General features: G+C 41.0%; 1 protein-coding gene across 1 annotated transcript in view; it reads left to right on the top strand.

Moving 5' to 3' along the window:
* Positions 1-14,427, top strand: part of ids (iduronate 2-sulfatase) — an 18,965-nt gene extending 4,538 nt beyond the window's left edge. The window contains exons 4-13 of the mRNA XM_010774572.1: positions 1,612-1,715; positions 4,501-4,701; positions 6,960-7,130; positions 7,345-7,471; positions 9,553-9,723; positions 10,016-10,122; positions 11,051-11,167; positions 12,867-12,977; positions 13,725-13,850; positions 13,940-14,427. Of these exons, the coding sequence (XP_010772874.1) occupies positions 1,612-1,715; positions 4,501-4,701; positions 6,960-7,130; positions 7,345-7,471; positions 9,553-9,723; positions 10,016-10,122; positions 11,051-11,167; positions 12,867-12,977; positions 13,725-13,850; positions 13,940-14,011 (1,307 nt within the window). The 3' untranslated portion in view covers positions 14,012-14,427. The remainder of the gene's footprint in view (positions 1-1,611; positions 1,716-4,500; positions 4,702-6,959; positions 7,131-7,344; positions 7,472-9,552; positions 9,724-10,015; positions 10,123-11,050; positions 11,168-12,866; positions 12,978-13,724; positions 13,851-13,939) is intronic.
* The last annotated feature ends 5,814 nt before the right edge of the window (positions 14,428-20,241 follow it).

The following is a 20,241-nucleotide window of genomic DNA, read 5'->3' as shown; positions in this document are numbered from 1 at the left end:
GTGTACTTTGTATTTCGTCTTGTTGCTTTTCTCCTGGTGGTATGTCGCTCAGCTAATGTCCCCGAAATGTTGAAATTGTATTGATAGGTGTACACGTCCGTGAGCAGGTCTCCCTTGAAAAAGAGATCAATGATCTCAATGGGATACACCTGGATAAATAAAGGTTTGAAATGAAAAATAAAAGTTTAACAAACCCCACACACCTCAGTAAAGACTGTGAAATGTTGACTTTATTTGATAATTTCAGTAAAAACTAACGTTCATATTTCTCTTTGATTATAATACTGATGAACATTCAAAACAAAGCACTTTGGCAAGTTACCGTTTTAAAATGCTTAATAAGCACCGTAACTTTCATGATATCATTTCTCGGTCATAATCGGTTATTTCCGTGAACGGCCGAATGTTGTGTGATGGCAAATGCTGCGGCCGCAAGGCATTGTGGGGCAGCATTTTCTCCTCTCCTTTCGTAAAGGGAGGTCCAGTGGTTCCTAAGCTAAAGGAGGTTGTAAAGGAAGTTTGAAACCTCCTTTATCATCTATCATCTAGAGAATTCGAATGGCACTTATCATGATTGCAAACAACTGAGAAATTGTATATTGTGCCAATAAACCTAATGTGCAATGGGGGTTGAATAATTTAAATTGCAACTATCTCTTTGGATGTCGGAAAAGGGAATTCACTTCATCTGTCGCTCGCTGAGGAATTTGGTCTTTCACATATCTCAGGAGTCAAAAGCCTTCATCATCCATCTTCATCATTGTTGGTAACTGTTTCTGAATTGTCATCGGTGGAGCTTGCAGTGTGTTTTTTTTCTCCTATAGCCAGTTCATGGTAGAGGTCCATCAGAATGGAAGGTAGTGGTTGACTATTTCTCATGTGGTTTAGAAACTACCCAGCGGGTCTCTCGGTAGGCCAATCTCGTGAGGTGGTGGAGGTAGAATGAACATAGTTTCTGAAGAGTTTGTGTTGTGATGAAAACCCTCATGATTGGGATTGTCAACACCAGAAGTCCTTGATGGCTCTCTCAGTAAGCCAATATCGCAAGGTAGTGGTGTTGGTGATGGTGGTGGAATGAACCAGATCTCTGTAGAGTTTGTGTTGTTAATAAACCCTCATGATTTGGATTGACAACACTGGAAGTCCTGGATGACTATCTCAGGAAGCCAACCTCCAAAGGTAGTAGTGGTGGTGGTGGTGGTGGTGGCATAAACCAGGTTTCTGTAGGGTTTGTGTTATTAAAACCGTCATGATCTGGATTGACAACACCAAAAGGCCTGGGTGGCACTGGCTTTCTCAGAAAGCCACTCTCACGAGGTCGTTGTGGAAAAATGAATATAGTTCCTGGAGATTTTCTGTCGGAACTAAAACGCTCAACACATGGCCTGAAATCACCAACAGCCCTAGGTGGGTCTCTCTGAAAGTGAGGTGTCATCTTACGAACATAGCTTTGGTCTGTGTGGTGTGTGTCATCAATAATACACTCAGGATTTAAATTGATATATGGTGCAGTCCCAGATGGCTTTCTCGGAGGGCTAATCTTGCGTTGTGGAAGAATAGATGCTGTAGGTTGTGTATCAGAAATGAAACACTCCGGGTTGAAATCAACAGCACTTAAAGCCCTGCTCGTCCTGCAAGCTGTGTCTGGAGTTTCAGGGTCCCTGAGAGGATATTCACTTGTGTCAGCCAGGGTGCAGACAGCCATCAACTCGAAGGCATTCACTGCATGAGGGTTGAAGGCCTTTTTCTCCTCGAGGTTTACCATAGTGATGAAGGGGTGCCTTAGCGCTTCTTCAGGGGTGATTCTTGACCCAGCATCTGGATTGAGCAGCCTATCTAAAAGGTCTGCAAATGACTTCCTGTCGTTATATGCAACAGCGTCATCTCCGAATGAGAAAACGTCTACTGCATCCTTCAGATTTTCAAAAGAATCAAAAAAATTGTCTGAAGTATTGACACATTCACCAGTTGTGGGGCTGTACTCTTCTGGCCTTTTCAGCCTCCATGTCGGACCATTTTTGCCCTGTACCCCGTTAAAATACTTTCTGGTGTACATCGCATTATTAAGGAGATGGTCTCCTGGCTGACCAACTAGATGGCAAAGAGCTTTGATTGTGTTGTAAGTTGAGCCTCCAGGGAAGAGCCAGTTTTGAAAATACATTTCCCCTAGAACGCATCCCAGTCCCCACATGTCAACGGCTGCAGAAATGGGGAGGCCCAAGTTCACCTCTGGAGCTCTGAAAGGCACAGGCTGCATCAACATTCCTAATGTTGTCTCTGAGGCTGGCATGGCCAAACCGAAATCTATTAATTTAACCTTGAAGGGCTGATTCTGATGATCGATAAGCATGATGTTGTCTGATTTCAGGTCAGTGTGAATTATACCAATTCCCCTCAGGGCCTCAAAAGCTACAAGTAGCTGCTGAGCGACAGGGCGGATTTCATTCAGGGAAAATGGCTTTCCTTTTCTCTCCTTTATAAGATCCCAAAGGCTCCTATCTAGCATTTCAAAGGCAAGGCAAGACTTGTCTTCAAACATGAAGTTTTCAATGAACCTTACTAGATTCTTCTGTTCTGGGTCAAGTGCCCGGATTTCGTTGAGCATTGCCACTTCTCTAATGAGGGCTCTGCTCTTTTTAAGGATTTTGATGGCCATTGTCTCTGATGTGTTTAGATTTACACATTTGGCCACTTTTCCAAAACAGCCTTCTCCAATATATTTCAATGGGATATAGCGTGCAGACTGGCTGGAGAGTATGTTGTATTTTACTGCCGGAAATGTTGCAGGCACCAGCTCGTCATCTGATATTGTGACAGGCATTTTTACTGTAAAATGAAAAACACTGCAACTCGCAAAACACTGTCGAATTGAAGTCGGTCTATCTCCTTCCTGACTGGATTTGGAATTAACTTAACCCTTAAACTCACTCACTATAGGCACTTCTTGTGACCCAGCAGATGACATCATTGAACTTCAAAGCCAAAACATTCCAAGTGTTCAAAAGCATAGAATTCCAAATTGCTTTTATCTCGTTACCATGACGATGGAACTGAAAAATCTGAATCAAACTGATGAAGTTCGCTGTTATTGCTATAAAATACAAAACATTACTGATTAATTAAGAAAAAGTGTAATAATATTACTTAATATTAGCAATTAACAATATTTTGCGGGATGGTTACATTTGAAAATTCACAGCCTTTCTGAAGATCTTTGCCACCACTTATCACGTCTACCCAGTTGGAAAATATTTTGGGGTGCCCCAAAAAACAACAAAGAACAGGTTTTCTCCAACATTTTAGAATGTATTTGCTGTGTATTAATTACGAAGATTCAAAGGTTTAATGTCATATAATATACATAGCTGTTGTGTAATTAATGAAAAACTTGGGTCACAGGTTCCTCACAATGCAATTACAAGTCATAAAAAAATTAAATAACAACAATAAAAATAGTGCAAGCTCAGGCGTTAAGTAGTCTTGCCAACTATTGTGCATATGACAATAAAGCCTTTGAATATGACATGTAGGGTTGGCAACCGAAACTCGGTTCCAGATGAGAACCGATAAGAAAATGCCCGGTACCGGGTACCCATACAAAATACACTTTCGGTTCTGCGCGGTAGACCCTGTATTCCAGCGGGTCCGTCCGCACCGCGGCGACCCGGTGGAATACAGGGCGGGCCTGGAGAATCACAGAACGGCCGGTCGTCAGCGGGCCGTTGACGGCCGGCTCGGTACGCTGACGGCCGGCACCGCCCTTAATAACGGCATCATGTAAGTTGCGCTGACAGGCGACAGAGGTCCACAGTTGCCCCGCAGCGAGGCTCCAACGATACCCACCCCTAATGACATGCCAATATCACATCCAGAAGCGACCACTGCAACAGATCCTCTGTGGCACACTCTATTCAAACTCCTCAATTAACTCCAGTTTATTCAGAACTCTGCTGCTAGTCTCCAAACCAACTCAGATCAAGTCTGACATTTTTCTTGGATCACAGCAGCTCCATTTACAAAATCCAAAAGGACAAATATTAAGATATAAGAAAACAAGCATTTAACATTCTATGACAATCACTAAGGATGACATGTTTAAGACCCCCGCTCCTCCGATGCCGTCCTCTTTTCTCACCACCTGCCGGAACAGAGCCTTTTCCATAGCTGCCCCCCTCCCTCTGGAACTCCCTCCACAAACACAACCAATCTGTCTTTATTCTAATCACAAATAAAAACTCACCACTTCAGAACTGCGTTTAATGTGTAATTGTTATTGTGTATTGTTTATATTTATTGTGTTTTACTTTTATGTCAATTGCATTTGATTGCCTTCTCTTTAAAAAAAAAAAAAAAAAGCACTATCAATTAAATGTGTTTATTATTATAAATGTGGGATTAGTTTACCAGACCAGACAGCAGAAACTGAAGCTTGAAAATACCTCTTAGCAGGAACTGTTCACAAACAGCACTTTTTAATTGATTTGTAAACCTTGTGTACAGATGTGTAAAGGAGAGGATGGGAAACTCCATGCCAACCTACTGTGTGCAGTGAACGTGACGCATCAGCCCGGGGGAACCCTCCCCGACATGGAGAGCACGGACGAGGCCGTGCGGCTTCTGAAGAGTCGGGCCAGCGATGACAACCCTTTCTTCTTGGCTGTGGGCTTTCACAAACCACACATCCCCTTTAGGATACCACAGGTACATGACTTAAGGTTAACTTCTGTAAGACCCTCTTTTCACTGATAGAGATGGAACATCAGTAATGGCTAAAGAGGCCCTATTGTGTTTGCTGTTTTCTCTTTCTTATAGTGTGTTGTATACGTTTTTGTGTATGTTAATATTGAGTTTCTCTCCTCTAAATAATAGTTTAATCGCAAATGTTGTGATTTGAATCGGCATGGAAAATGCTGCTTTATCATCCCAATCTGAAATGCACATTTGAATCATAGTGGCTTCATTGTGTGCATGTTCATTACACGGCTCATTGGAGTGCAGTGTAAGAGCAGTGCATGGAGAATCATTCTCCTGTCAGATGATCACATGCTGTAGATGTGTACGGCTACAGCATGTGATCATTTGCAATAACAGCCCATGATGGAACAGAGGCCTAGCTTCCCTTGTCAGTGGGTGTCGTTTGGTGGTTCCTAGTTCTGGATTCTTGTAGGTAATAGTTAATAGGAAAGAGACACTTCTGTTGACATTTTTTTTTTTTATATACAAAACAATTAAATGTATTGTTCCCCTAAGGAGATTTGTTTTGGACTCTGTTTTGCAGTTCAACAAAAGATGAAAAGTCCTACAAACTACACAATAAAAGACAATAACCTGTTAACATAGTTTGCAAATACACATATACACAGAATAGTTCTGCATGCAACTATTCTTCTGGTGGAATCTCTGCAACCCTCCTCTATGAATACGGAGATTCACTGGAATGAGGGATAGAATTCACTAACCACTAAGCCACAATAGGTACTTGTTGAGTGGAAAAGTGAAGGTCATTTTCCTGCTGCGAGACGCAGGGTTGCCTCACAGGGTTGTTGTGGACAAAATTATGTTGGTAGAACCATGACTCTCACAAGACCGGCGTCTGAGCACAAGATGGCAAAGTCTGGGAATGAATGATGGTGCTTGCTTACATGGAGGAGAGAGCATGTGGAGACCAGTATATAAGTTCCATAAATACACTGTGCTAGCCTGGGTTTAAAAGGAACACACAATAAAAGGTTTTCCCTTTCCTCGAGTGTTACATATAGGGTTTTGTGCATGTAAATGTTCTGCAAAGGCTAAACTCCCCCCCCCAAAATTGAAACGGCTCCATTAGACTCTTACTTTTTTACTCTTTACTTCTGTAACATAGTAAAATCACTATGTAACATTGCGCCGCTATTGGTTAGGACTCCAACACATTGTACGTGATAGACGAGGGGGCGGGACATCTTTAAGCGGTTGACCAATCACAACAGAGCCGGAGAGCTAACCAATCAGAGCAGACTGGTCTCTGGTTTCAGACAGAGTGTGAAAAGAGATGCTGCAGCACAGGCAGTATGAGAAATGGAACCTCTGAAAAAGAACACTATAGAAACACAATGTAAGTGAAGTGAGATGCAATTTGGCGTGAAGGAAGAGCAGAGCATGATGAAGTGGAAGTTGAATGAGGGCGGAGACAGACTGAACAGAGACGAATGTCAGCATGTCAAAGAGGTTTCTCACAAAGTGTAAGTTGAGAGATGGAAAGAGGAAAAGGTCGAGCCAGCTTTCCGTCAGCATGTGATCTATGTGCCATGTGATTCACTCCGTATTGTCTGGAAACGCACAGCAATCTCAGTCAGAGTGAAAACTAATGCAAAAGCTGCGGTTTCTACAAAGATGAAAGTCAGTGAAGCTAAAAACATCTTGGAACATCCATATTTTCCAAACATGGGACGCAGTTTCGTTTTTTTTGCATTGTCATTTAGCTTGGAAAATTCCATGGAAGCAGAAACCATGTGTAGCGGATATTTTTCCTAAACACACCAGGGCCTAAAAAATAAACAACAACAAAAAATAAACGAATCCAAAAATGATCTCAAAATCAAACTGGCACAGACAAGTGAAGGTTACACAGGATAAAGTCCAATTTTCAGCTAATAATTAGTTCTAGTTAACATTACAAATAACAATGGCCTCTCTTTCAATGTTTAAAAATAAATAAATGTCTTACTGATGCCCAAAAACTCTTCCACCTGCCTCCAATAAATATCAAATTACCCGTTGCAAAGAAGCATACCCGACTACTCTACTGAACTAAAATAATGTCAATATCTCCATTTACTACAAAGCGGCAAATAAAATAAAGTTTTAGCAATTCATAAAACACAAATGACTGATATCTCTTACACAAGAGGGCTATCATTATTTAAATCCAGCTGTCTGTTCCTGGCTTTATTTACCTTTCTGTTGCTTATGTATTACAGGAGTACCTGAGTCTGTATCCCATTGAGGAAATCACTGTGGCCCCTGACCCAGATGTCCCTAAACTCCTTCCACCTGTTGCCTACAACCCCTGGACAGATGTGAGGAGGAGGGACGATGTCCAGAAGCTCAACATTAGCTTCCCCTATGGACCCATCCCTAAAGACTTCCAGGTTTGAACCCTTTGAGACCATTTTTCCTCGGTAAAGAAATGAAATCAAGTGAACCCTCTTTAAATGACCTATATCGATGCATAATCTGTCCATATAATGTCGTCTGATTTGTATCCAAGTCAGTAAAACAGATCTGTGTAAACACTGGAATCATTGTTCTCCAAATGTGGATGTTATTAAATGATCTTGATATTAAAAGTCCAAAATGTTCCAGCTGCGTATCCGGCAGCACTATTACGCCGCCGTGTCGTACATGGACGCTCAGGTCGGGCGGCTGCTCAGCACCCTCGATGAGCTGCGTTTGTCCGACAGCACGGTGGTGGTGTTCACCTCGGATCACGGTGAGAACCTTTTTAATTAGATTTCTGGCCAAAATACTGACATGTTTTTTTGTTCTTTTCTTTAAAATAAAAAGTTCTAATGGCAGTTATCATTGCACAGTTTTTAGGAAGATTGTTTTACAGTTGGCTAGCAGAGAACTCAAAGCGCTATAGATTCTTTAGTTTCCTTTATTAACCAGATTTCATTCTGTTTTCCCCTTTTTAATACCTTAAAGGGGACCTATCATGCAAAATGCACTTTTGTACGTCTTTTATACATGAATATGTGTCCCCGGTGTTCCAGGGAACTCACCAGAAAACACAACCCTCTCTATTTTCCTCCATACCCAAATCTCTAAAAACGGGGCTGCCACGGATCTGATACAGACTGATCCAGATTTGAAATTGTTCTGACGTCAGGAACGAGGAGCTCCGCCTATATGGCCAACTCTCCACCTATCAGGGGAATGTGGAGTTGGGCCACGGCCGGCTATTGCCGCTCGAAAGCGCTGGAGACGCTGTAGTACATATGCCAGACCTGTAAGTGGCGCTGTAGTCTGCCACAAAAGCAGCGAAGAAGACTTCCCTTGCATGGTCGCCGTGGTTGCCCTTCTTTTTATTCTCCGCTGTGGCTCTTTTTCTCCCTCCCCGAGGCAAGCGTTTGCTCCTGTAATTCAATGCAATCCCTCCCCTTCGAGGCAAGCACTGTAATTATCTCTGGTAGTCCACCAGCAGATGACAAACACCCACGTCTCCGCCTCTTCCAAGGAACGAGGGGACCGTCCGGCAGAGTTTCAGTTAGATTTTTTTTCGCCGGTCAACATGTCCATTAAAGTTTAAATCTTACGGACAAAATTAGAAAAGTGCCGGTCAGAGGTCTTCTTTGTTATTTATTGAGCTTTAAAACAAATGAATAATGACTCTATATAATCATATAAGAATAAAACACGGAGGACGGAGATCTCTTTTTCTCTCCCTCCTCCTCCCCTCTCCTGCAGCGGGGCGTGGTCAGCTGCAGCTCATTTGCACTAAAGCTACGTCACAGAATCAGCCCTTGCAAAAACAGGGCTGAAAAGAGCAAATAGAGCGAAATGAGGCATGGCTAAAATGCAGGATCTGTTTGCGAAGTTTTTTTTTCAAAAGACATGTTTTGTATAGGTATGGCCCTACAATATATTGTTCAAATATAGCATGATAGGTTCACTTTAAACAATTTGTACATAATGTATTTAAACACAACCTCATTGTATTTAAATGTGTATTTTAAAAGACTTTGTATAAAGTTTCCTATTTGTATACATATTGATTCAGTAGGATGTTATATTCTGTGGTTTATAGATAATCTTTTTACTGGTGAAAGATCCATATTAGCGACTATACTCCTGAAAATGTAAATAGCTAAGAGGCTAAACTTGGCTCTTGCTGTGATGCCTTCCAAAATAAAATTCTGTCCTGAAGTTAAAGTTTTACGATTTTTAACAAAGAAAATACACAAACAATAAACAAGCCAGCTCACCCTCTGTGTCATAATAAAATACAAACGATGTACAAATAATGATGATAATAATATAAATAATAAAGTTAGGCTAAATAAGTATATTGGCTCCTACATAAATATTTACTGTTTTTGCTTTTTTTAATTCCTATTTTATTGTATTTTAAATTAACGTGCAATGCCTTGAAGACATGCTGGTGCGAAAAAACAACGATCCAATTTGGGATCAATAAATTAAATCTAATCCAAGTAAATATTGCAGATGTGTGGCAGTTGACTGTGCCACCACCAGATGGCAATGTTGTAACAGCACATTGTGTTTTACTTCCTTTGGCTGTACTCTAAAAACCCAGCTCTTTATTGCCTTACCTCTTCTTTTTTTCAGACTTTGTGACTTGGAAACTTAATTTCTTTTAATGTCTCCTTCAGTGGAGGATGCTGGAGGGAATCTTTTCCATGACCGCTTGATTTATACGCAGTAAAACTCAATGAAATGCCATCATTTTCAAATATTAGATGACTGGGAATCTAACAATGTGATTTTATGTTGTAGATTAGCAGTCTTTTTAACACCTTTCATGATCTCTCTTTTTGTCTTTTGTTGCAGGTTGGTCGTTGGGAGAACACGGTGAATGGGCCAAATATTCCAATTTTGACGTGGCGACGCGAGTCCCCCTTATGTTCTACGTTCCTGGGGTCACCTCACACCGTAACTGGCGTGGAGAGTCTACCTTTCCTTATATTGACGCATTCAACCAATCAAAGCACAGCTTTAACAGTAAGACTAATATTTCTTTATATATTTGGTCTTAGTTCCTTTAAAAAACTTGTATTAATATGCCGACTTGACTTAAATGAAGTCTTTGATACACTTAGAGCTCTCCCTAAAGTGTTTCGACAGGGATCCACTTTGATATTTCCCCCGGACAGTTTCTGCTTCAAGTGCAAATGCACTGATGATGAAACTTAAGAGCAGGGCGCCTGGTGAATCTTTGACCATATCTTTACTTTCATTTTGCGTCAGTGCTTTTTAAGACATTCACTAATTCGCTGACCTCTCTCTCTTCCAGATGACAAAGTGATTAAGAACATGGTGGAGCTGGTGGATATTTTCCCGACCGTCTCCTACCTGGCCGGCCTCAGAGCTCCGGAACCCTGTCCTGATGTTTCCTTCCAGGTATGGAGCGATGGAAAGGAAGGGATGTGTTTATTTAGTTTAGTATTTTTAAAATCCCCAAATTACCCCCCCCCCCCCCTGCCTGAAACTTCCATAACATAGTGACATCACTATTAACTAGAACTCATCACATATTATGTGATAGGTTAAGGGGTCGGACGGGAAGAGGCATTGCTGAGGCTCATCTTGGGCACTGCCGAGGTGTCCTTGAGCATAGCGCCAAACCCCCAAACCCCCAACTTCTCCCTGGCACCCGAACACCGGCCGCCTGTTTGCTCTGACACCTCTCCATAACAGAATGCACAAGTCAGTTACACACTGACACGTAACACATGTTTGTATGTGTATACACCTGTATACTAGGTGTATAGGCCCTGTGCATATGTGAGTGTTGTAATGTGTATAATAACAGAAGGAACGGAGTTTCCCTCTTGACGATATCTTGGATGCCTCAACCCTAAACAAAGAATCCAACCTGGAGAAAAGTCTAAAGTCCTTGCCCAGACATGATTCAGTGCAAAGTGTTTTGAATGGAAAGACTTAGTGAGAATGCATGTGTTTGGGAAGTAGTGAGCATTGGATGATTTGACAAGTTGTATGAGTCATTTTAAGGGGAAAGTTCACCTTTTAAATATTCTTAAAAAATGTTTCAAAAATAAAGCTCTATGTAATTTATTCTTTGTAACCTTGACGGAGCTTGTTTTTCTGTTATCAACCTTTTTTGTTGTCTATTTGAATCAGTGTCATTTCCTGTTCACATTTCACTAACAGACCTTCAGGTACCTTTCTACAGATGGTTCAATGGCCTTGTATTAACACTGCCAAACATATTGAATGTAGAGAAGTAAAACACGCCTGATGTGAAAGTGATCTAACGGCCTCTGTCTTTCATTCCCTCTCCTCTTGGGTCTGTTTTTCTTGCTTTCAGGAGGAGTTGTGTACAGAAGGAGACAACCTGGCCTACACCTTCCGACGCCCAGAGAGAGGAGAGAACGAGGAGGCGGTGTCGTTCAGCCAGTACCCCCGACCCGCCGACACCCCGCAGGTACCACACTGGAGTGTTTAGAAAAGCAAATTTAAATAGCCTTCACGAGCCGTATAAAGGTTAAATCATTATTATTTTCCATCGTTCAGAAAGCAGGTGCGTTCTGTAAATGAATGTCACACGGTTACTTTTTAATGAAAGGATTTTGTAGATGCATTTAAAATGAGTGAAGGTCATGAGAGCTGTGTTGAACGAGCGTGGTTTGGCTCTCTGACCCGCTGCATTGTGCTGTCGCTCGTACGGAGCCGCCAGCAGGTTCTCTGGATGAACGGGTCCAGAGGAGAGAGCTGCACCTGCTGCAGGTTCAACTCTGTACGGAGCCGCCTGGCAGCCGCACAGCAGCTCAGCCATGGGGCGCAGGATGAGTTAGCAAAAGCTATAAATGAGCACTGCAGAAAGAAGGGCCGTACCCAAAGTATTTTTTATTGAGGTTTTTTTAATGAGACTTCAAATGTCCTAAAAAAATGTTTTTAAATATCATCAAACTAAATTCTATATTTAAAGGTCCCATGTCATGCTTTTCCGGTTATTACCCATCCCCATGTAGCGAGTAAAACTCTAACACAGAAAAGACCTGATCCCAGAACGCCCGGTTGGAGATTTCTCTTTTTCCATTTGTTTCTTCCGGGAACCGCATGACGTCATGCGGTTCCCGGAACCAAAATGGACCAATCAGCGGAGCACCTTACACACCAGGATCCCTTGGCTAACTAACAGGGAGTCCCTATTGACTTGCATAGAGCTCCCTGAACGCTGGTAATAGACGAGTTGGGATGGTGGAGAAATGCTCTCTGCAGACCCATTCTCACAGCGTTAGAAACGTTTTTCTTACTCAATATCAAGCCACACTTATTGTTTTTACTTCGGCTGTGAGTGTTTGTGTACTCAGGATGAGTTTCGCGCTGTCTCGCTGTATCGCCGACCCGGAAACGCACCATTACAGCCAGCTCACTGAGCAGCGAGCTTCGCAACGTCCCGACCAATCAGAGCACACTGGGCTCACAGGGAGGGGGTGGCAGGAGCTCCAACAAGCCGTTTAGGACGGAGTGAATACAGAGATGCTGTATGAGAAACCAATGTGAGTTTGGAACATTGAACAATATAAATCTATTTTAGTATACCTCAACAATGGAATTATGATCAGTAGAAATGGCCATGTCATGGGACCTTTAATAGAATTATCTGTGAGAGGCTCAACATCAATAAATATGGAATGAAAAAGAATATTTTTTCCAAAAGGTGTGAATCCTTTTTTTTGGTTCTTTTTTTAATTTTGTATCCATATTTTTCGTATGAATCTTTCATTTCAATTCATTATTTTAATTACTTTTGGGTCCTTTTTGAACATTGTTTTTATTTATAAATATTTTTTTCTTAATGTAAAAAAACCCCCGCATATTTTTGCCTGTATGTAAAAAAAGAAAAAGAGGAAAAAAAACAAAGGACATTTGTATCGAGACAATAAATGAAAATAAATCCTATGCAGCCACCACAGAAATCTGAATCTACAAATGGTTTAATGCTAATAATATTAGTGTGGCCTAATCTTCTGTTACTCTGCATAAATACTGGGTGTAAACAAAATAAATGTGAGATTTGAATGTCAACGATTTGAATGAAGCTTAAAAAAAGCCTGTACAGCCCTCGCCAAATTTTCTGTTGCATTTTTAAATGCTTTTATGTTTCCTTGTTCTTTTAGGAGAACTCTGACCTCCCTGACCTCAAAGACATAAAGATCATGGGCTACTCTCTGCGCACCTGGGACTACAGATACACTCTGTGGTTGGGCTTCAACCCCAACACGTTCCAGGTGGGTGTCCTGCCCAGCATGAGGCTTGCCTCTCACCAATGGCTCTATCCTCTCTGTGTCAACGTTTCAGGTTCAGGCTGGGGAGTTGTTTGGGTGACGGATCTATCCATCTTGTCAGGCACAATAAACTGGAGACGTTTCCCACAACCGGAAGGACTGTAGTTCAGAGCCAGAATTGTTTTCAAATGTTTCCCAATGAGAACAATGAGTTCTATCAAATGCAGCCTCCTTGTGAATAAGAGTTGAACATTTTAAACCCTCAGCACACCACCATTTTTGTGCGTCTGCTTTGTGCGCTACAGGTTTAAAATGTTCAACTTTTCCAAAAATATTTGATGACAAAAGCCTGTTTTGGCGGAAACTATCAGAACACAGATTAAAAAGGCAGATTTGTTGGAGCAGATTAGCCGGGCAGACACTACTTTTGCTGTCGGTGAGTGGTTGTACTTTTATGTCCATAAGCAGATTATTACGGCTCAGTCGTCTGAGAAAAATGGTCTTTTTTAATAACTTCTCATTTATTTTTTTACAGGTTGAGATGACCAAGAAAATAATAAGCACCAAAAATTACTTCAATTAGATAGTACCAGTTAATGGGAGCATTTTAAAGGATATATGAAGAAAAATATAAACGTCATAAGCAACAGAGTTAATGAACTGGTTGTAGCACAACAAAACAACAAGCTAGGTGGACACAAAGCCTAACAGATTATATTTGTCTTACCCCCCCGCCGTCTCTCCACCCAGGTGAATGTCTCAGACGTCCACGCTGGAGAGCTGTACATGTTGGCGAGCGACCCCGGTCAGGATAACAACGTCTACAGCGACTGTGACCACAGTGTGATGATGACGAAGATGACCAGACTGCCTCCTGTAAGTTTCTACTCCTTTTGAAACCGAATGGAACTATTTACAAACATTTGTTCAGTCATTTAAATCCTTGTGTTCTGACTCGTGTCTAGACCGTGAGTCTGCAGATGAGGATGAAGCTGCAGCTCCTCTACCTCTCAGCAGGGAGGAAGAGGAAGGCGTGATGACGAGAATAAAACAACGGATGGATGAATGGAGACGAGCACAAAGGGAAGATGGATGGATGAAAAACATCTAGAAAGGGAGATGAGTTATATATTCATCTTTAATTAAGGCAGACTTGATTTCATGTTATTTGGTAGCAGTATTAATCTCTCAGGTTGAATTCTTCAGGCTGATGTTCCTTGCTAAGAACTCGTGTGTTTCTACATCCATATGTTCACAGACACTTCCTCTTCCTGCTGCTAAACACAACTTCCTGTGTCTTTATTCCTGGGCCTCTTCACACCTGCCACTGACGTCTGTATTATCTCAATGAGTCAATTGTGAGAAGGAAGTGTCATAGTTTTGCATGACTCAATTAGCAATTAGATGTCTGATTATCTACAGCAAATACACATTTTTTTTTTTTTTTTAAGATGAGCACATTTGCTTTTCATTAAAGATTTGGATGAAAAGCTCTCTGCATGCTAAATATAAAGCTAGCTAGCTAGCAGGGATTTAGCTTAGCATAAAGACTGGAATCAGGGTGAAACCACTAGCCCGTTAAGCTACTGTAATTTATTGACGCATTATATGTAGCAAGCAATGTAAAAATGACATGTTTTGGAAATAATGGCACTAAAAGCAACTATACCAAGTTGCTTTTGTTGATTAAAATGTTGCTTGCTGTTGGGGTTTAGCTTCCAGTCTTTATGCTAAGCTAAGCTATTTGGCATCTGGCTAATGTTAAGCGTACAGACATGAGAGTAGTCTAGATTTTTCCAATGTAAATCAAATATTAGGTTTCCAAAAATCTTTAACCATTCCTCTAATATACCTAAAACGTACGTCTAAACCAGGGAATCTTTTTTTCTCTAACAACTTTACCGAAGCATGAATTGACGGACACATCTGATTGGCTATGAGATGATTACATCTAATTTACAAGCTGTTTTTCGTCTTTCATCTAAAGTAATATTGAGGAAACCTAAAGAATGATCCCCTTTTTTGATTAACAGCGACACCATTTTCTTTCGTCTCTATTGATCTCATCTTCCTCGGGTGTCATCTCCTCACTTTGAAGTGCAACAGCTAAAAAGGACTCGCTGGTTCTTGTACCGTGTTGTTAAACTATATGACATTTCTATTTGCACTTGCAGCTATTTGCCTCCCTCCTTGTAAACAGTTAGTTCAGATCAATTTGTGGAGCCAAAATGAAGTGAGTAAAAGCCACCCGCAATAATTCAATGCAAATGAAACGGACTGGAGCTATGTTTTACTGCCGTTCCAACGCATGAGCAGTTTTGCACTGTGGCAATTTCAGTAGGAAGCAATTTCAGCTTGAATTTCAGGTCCAACAATGAATTGAGGGGATTCGATCTGTCCATTTTTATTGTAGGCTGCACCGGCTACATGGTAATGGGATGCAGAGGAGTCATCAGTGTGCTTCTAACATATGTCGGGCACTTCACATGGAATCTCTCTGGCTGGTTCTGTGTTTCTCCCCCTGTTGACTTCATTGCAATTGTTACATACTGTACATAGTTGTTGTTTCCGTTGCTGTTCCTCCTGTGCCTGTAACAATGGTTAGAACAGTTCTGCCCTGTACTGCACATACAGATAAATACTAACAATGGAAAAATGAGCTCGGTTTGGTTGCATCAGAGCAGCTCCGAGCCTGAACTCCAGCTTTCTGAAGGGAAAATAAAAAGTAAATGCTGCAGAAATAATTTAAATCTCAAGCTTGGCAAGGACACACTGTTAATATATTTATGCCTGATTTGATTAGTTTGTTAAATAAATAAAAAATATTTTTTACAGCAAAAGTTTGCCTCTTTTTTTGCTAACTTATGATCCTCCAGTGTGTTTGTGTATGTATCCCTGTGTTTGTCCTGCAGAAACCAAGAAGCATTTACACACACACACACACACACACACACACACACATACTTACACATACACATACACACTCCTGTTGTGATGCATTTGTGCTCTCCCACAGCAGGCGTGTAAAGGGAGGGAGCTCCTCAGGGACCTCTCCAGTCTATTCAGTGTTTTCTCTCCACCTCCCTCTGTCAATTCTCTCAGAGACGGAGCAGAGAACGCTTTGCTCTCTGGCTCTGGAGAAATTTGGACCAAACTGATTTTTTTTTCTAATTTGCGTTTGGTTCCACAGAGTAAATCTGTCTGGGCAACACAAACGGTTAAAAGCCTTGTAATTGCATTTTGAAATATAGTATAAATTCAGTCTCATGCCTTTTGATTTTTTTACCGTTTTCAATTTCTGGGCAATCAAGCAGAACATGTGTGGGACTCGGCTTGAAGTGAAGTCTGAAAATGAAAACTCAAAAATATCGATACCATGCAGGGAAACGCTTCACATCTCTCCCCTGCCAATTTCTCCTCTCGTAATAATTTATATTCTTTCATTCCATTTGGCTCTCCTCCTTCACACACATTTTTTTTCCACAAGGGATGCATTTCGTTATGATTTGTATAATGTTGATTGGATCACTGTATTAAAAATAACGTAGCTGTAACTGGCCAAAGTTTAATGTAGTTGCTTTTTTTGGCCACTCGGGGGCAGCAGAAACGAGCTGTGAACGCAACAAAGACATATTGCCTTTGAAAGTATCCCATGAAGTTATTTAACACAAGAACACCACCGGCGTTCAGTGCTATGGAGAGATGTTTCATTTATTATTCCAGCTCTCCAGGACCTCCTGAGGGAAATATCTGATTCTTCAGCTGTTCAATTCTCCACCATGTTCCCTAGCTAGTTGCTAGCTAAAGCTTTTTCAGCCTCAGTTGCAGATGCAGCTGTAAGAGCTTTTATCTACTCTGCCTGTATTCATGTTGGCCCATATTTCTGCCCCGTTGATTTTATCAAATCAATATTTATTGTCACAAGCAGTGATCTCTGACCACGTTCAAATTGATCTAATGGCAATTACATTACTGTTTACCTGCTGTTTCCTCTCCTTCTGCTCCTCCGCTGCTGCCCTCTCTTTTTCTCACTCTCTCTCACCTGCTCCTTCCCTCCAATCCACTCTGTCTTTGTCTCACTCTCATCGCCTATCATTATGTTTCATACACTAGTAATCCCATTACAGCTATAGGCTCATATTCTGGCAGGTCACGCTGCCTTTCTGTTAACGTTTCCGACATACACAATTACATTAGGGAGAGGGAGAGTGTAAAAAACGCTTTGCTCAGCTGCATCATGACTAGGGTTGGTCTCAAGGGTGTGTGTGCGTGAATCCAGGAATAGTAAACAAACTGTAGAATACTCTGCCTCCCAAGGACTTGAAGAAGTGGTTTCAGAGTATTTCTCAGAGGAGCGGTTATTCACCAGAGATTCTCTCCATCGGCCAAATTAATTCTGTAGACTCGGCTGTCTCATTCTTTTGAGGCTTCTAAGCAGCTTACAGTCTTTTATCTGGCCAGTTGTACATCATAAAAAGAGACATTGTAGGGAAATAATAATATGCCATAGCTGGAATTAAGTTTGGTATATACAGTAGCTATGCTCCAATATGTTCACCAGCAGGTCTTTCACTGTGTCTATGCTGTTTGTTGCTGAGCAAATAGAAATACTATAGTGGGTTTAGCAGACATTTTACAATGAAACCTGCTGCATGCTGTGGTTCAAATTAACATTCTTATTTATGGCGTTTGGTAAGCTATCATAATTCCCAGCATAGCATGGGTCTAATCAGACTAATAACTGAAACACGCTGAGTGTGTTTGTGCACCATTGGGTGCATAAGAGAAGTCGACGTCACTCACTGGTTTCTGGAAGAGCGTTTTGAAGCCTTGAGTTTGGATTGTCGCTTTTGCCATGCATCTTTGTTTTTTTGGGACCAGAAATAACTGTATTTGGGAAAGAGCTGAAGTGAGGCCTTTATATACACAGTCTACAGGCCTGGCCACTGGCATAGAACACGCTTATTCACTATTTAACACTAGCACTGCTTATAAAGGTGCATCAGTAATTAACATGAACTGGGCTAATCATTTTGGATAAAGATAAACAGTCTTAAAGGTCACACGTTACTTTTTCATGTCTCTTATTAATGTGTCCCCTCTTTTCTTTATTTTTAGGAGATTCTGAAAGTTTCAGGAACAAAAATTCCCTCTATTTTTGTCCTGATCCATTTATATAAAAACCTGTCTCAAGATGAGCTGATCAGATTTTGGCTACTTTATGAGGTCACAATGTTTTTTGGGTTGTGAAATCATTAGCCAATAAGCAACCATGGTAACCTTATCACCTTCTCCTAGAGCACCATTGTGCTGTTTAAACCAATCACTTCACAGAGGGGCGTGGCCAGCAGCAGCTCATTAGCATTTAAAGCTACAGACACAGAATAAGCATAACCTTGAACATCACACTGTATTAAAGTAGACTTGACACTAGCGATTGAGTCCTTGAACTCAATCCGAAAATGTTTACTGCAGAAATAAATCAGGTGAGAACTTTTATACAATTTGACTTCTTACAACCAGTGCAGTCTCAACCTCCTGGCCACTAAAAATAATCCAGACACTTTTAACCAATGCACTATCTCAAGCTACACTTGTCTGACACTTTTTTGACCCCGGACAATAGAAACCTGTTGATCACCTTTAATTGATTTCCTGTCATTTAGTCCTCTTCAGTAAGCCAATATGTCTGATCAGTGTAAACATGCCTGCTCTGCTCCACGGTCTCTGCTGTCTCATAATGTAGACATCTGTGGTGGGTGTATCTCCAGAGCACTTGGAGCATCGATGAAGCAGCCAATTAGAAGTCAGACAAGATGTGATATGTTGGCTGCCAATGTGAAACCAGTTTAATCAGGAGTTATTCAATTAGAGGTGACAAGCTCTTCCCTTGTTAGCGCCTTCCGGAGCTGTGAACGGCAGAGCTGAAGAGGAAGCCCTGTTAGAATAAATCATTTGTGCGGGGGTAAGCATGGCTGCTTCTTCTGGGCTTTACCCTACGAGTTGCTTGTAAATGTGAAAGGTTGTTTGTCTCTATCTGTCCCAGTGACCGCTGGGATTGGCACTACCCTTCAAAGGATTAGCTAATGGATGATGGACTTTTAAAACGTGACAAAGAATGAGCAGCACCCCATTAGAATTGCCACTCTGCACAGTGAGACCAAGGGAATACATTTTCTGATTGGGTTTCTTTTAATGAAGCTAAATGGCTGTAATCAGCGTCACTGGTGAGAACAACCTGTGGAGTTAAAAATGGTGTGAAAGTACATTAAATTAATATAATGAATTTACTATCAATTAAAACAATTGCAGGCTACTGTGAGAGAATGAGATCAACAGGGTGGTTACAAAATTGTAAAGTAGAGTATGTCAATGCTATGAGATAAGTTAATGTAAAGAATGGCAGAAAAAGCCCTTTAAAAAAAGTCATAAAAATACTTGACATATATTTGTATTAAACAGTTAAAAAGTACAAGTCATGGTGTAGTATGCGAGAACACTTCATAGTATAGTACGCCATACTATATCATAATATAGTATTTCATAAAAATAATAAAAAAACAACTAATTATAGTATGTCGAAAATAACAGAAAAAACGTTACTTTATACTTTATAACTCGTATAAAACGTATAGATAATAGAAATAATAAAATATAACTTGGTAATGGATCATTTGCTTACTATCTTTAAAAGTGTGTCATGGTGTTGCTGCTCACACATCCCAACACCGGTCCTCATAGAGTCAATAACAGTGAGGTTCATGCTCCAGTAGCTGTTTTTCTACCCAGCTGTCCGAACACACCTTTAAATAGAATACATCCAGAGAGTTTTATCTGAGCTGTAGATGAATGTAGAGACGAGCAATAACTGCTCACTTCCAGCAACTTCAATAGTGATGCTGAAGGATCTTCATCGACAGTTTGTGTTCTACTGCAGGTCACATTTCCCATCAGGGTTAATGGGTACTTATTGCTGCAATATGTGTGTGTGCATTTATTTTGGTCTACTGTGTGTGTGTGTGTGTGTGTGTGTGTGTGTGTGTGTGTGTGTGTGTGTGTGTGATGCCTAGCCATATCTCTGAGAGCTTATTTGACTGCATGGTTACCTATAGCAATTAAAGCTATAAATCTAAGCAGTCACTGTGTTGGCTGTACACCAAGGGGAAACACACACACACACACACACACACACACACACACACACACACACACACACATACCATGTATACATCACTTTTGGGGACATTACATTGACTTACATGCATTT

The sequence above is a fragment of the Notothenia coriiceps genome, unplaced genomic scaffold (assembly GCF_000735185.1).
Source record: "Notothenia coriiceps isolate Sejong01 unplaced genomic scaffold, NC01 NC01_scaffold00014287, whole genome shotgun sequence".
Taxonomy (NCBI): domain Eukaryota; kingdom Metazoa; phylum Chordata; class Actinopteri; order Perciformes; family Nototheniidae; genus Notothenia; species Notothenia coriiceps.
This window is presented reverse-complemented; position numbering and strand designations above follow the sequence as displayed.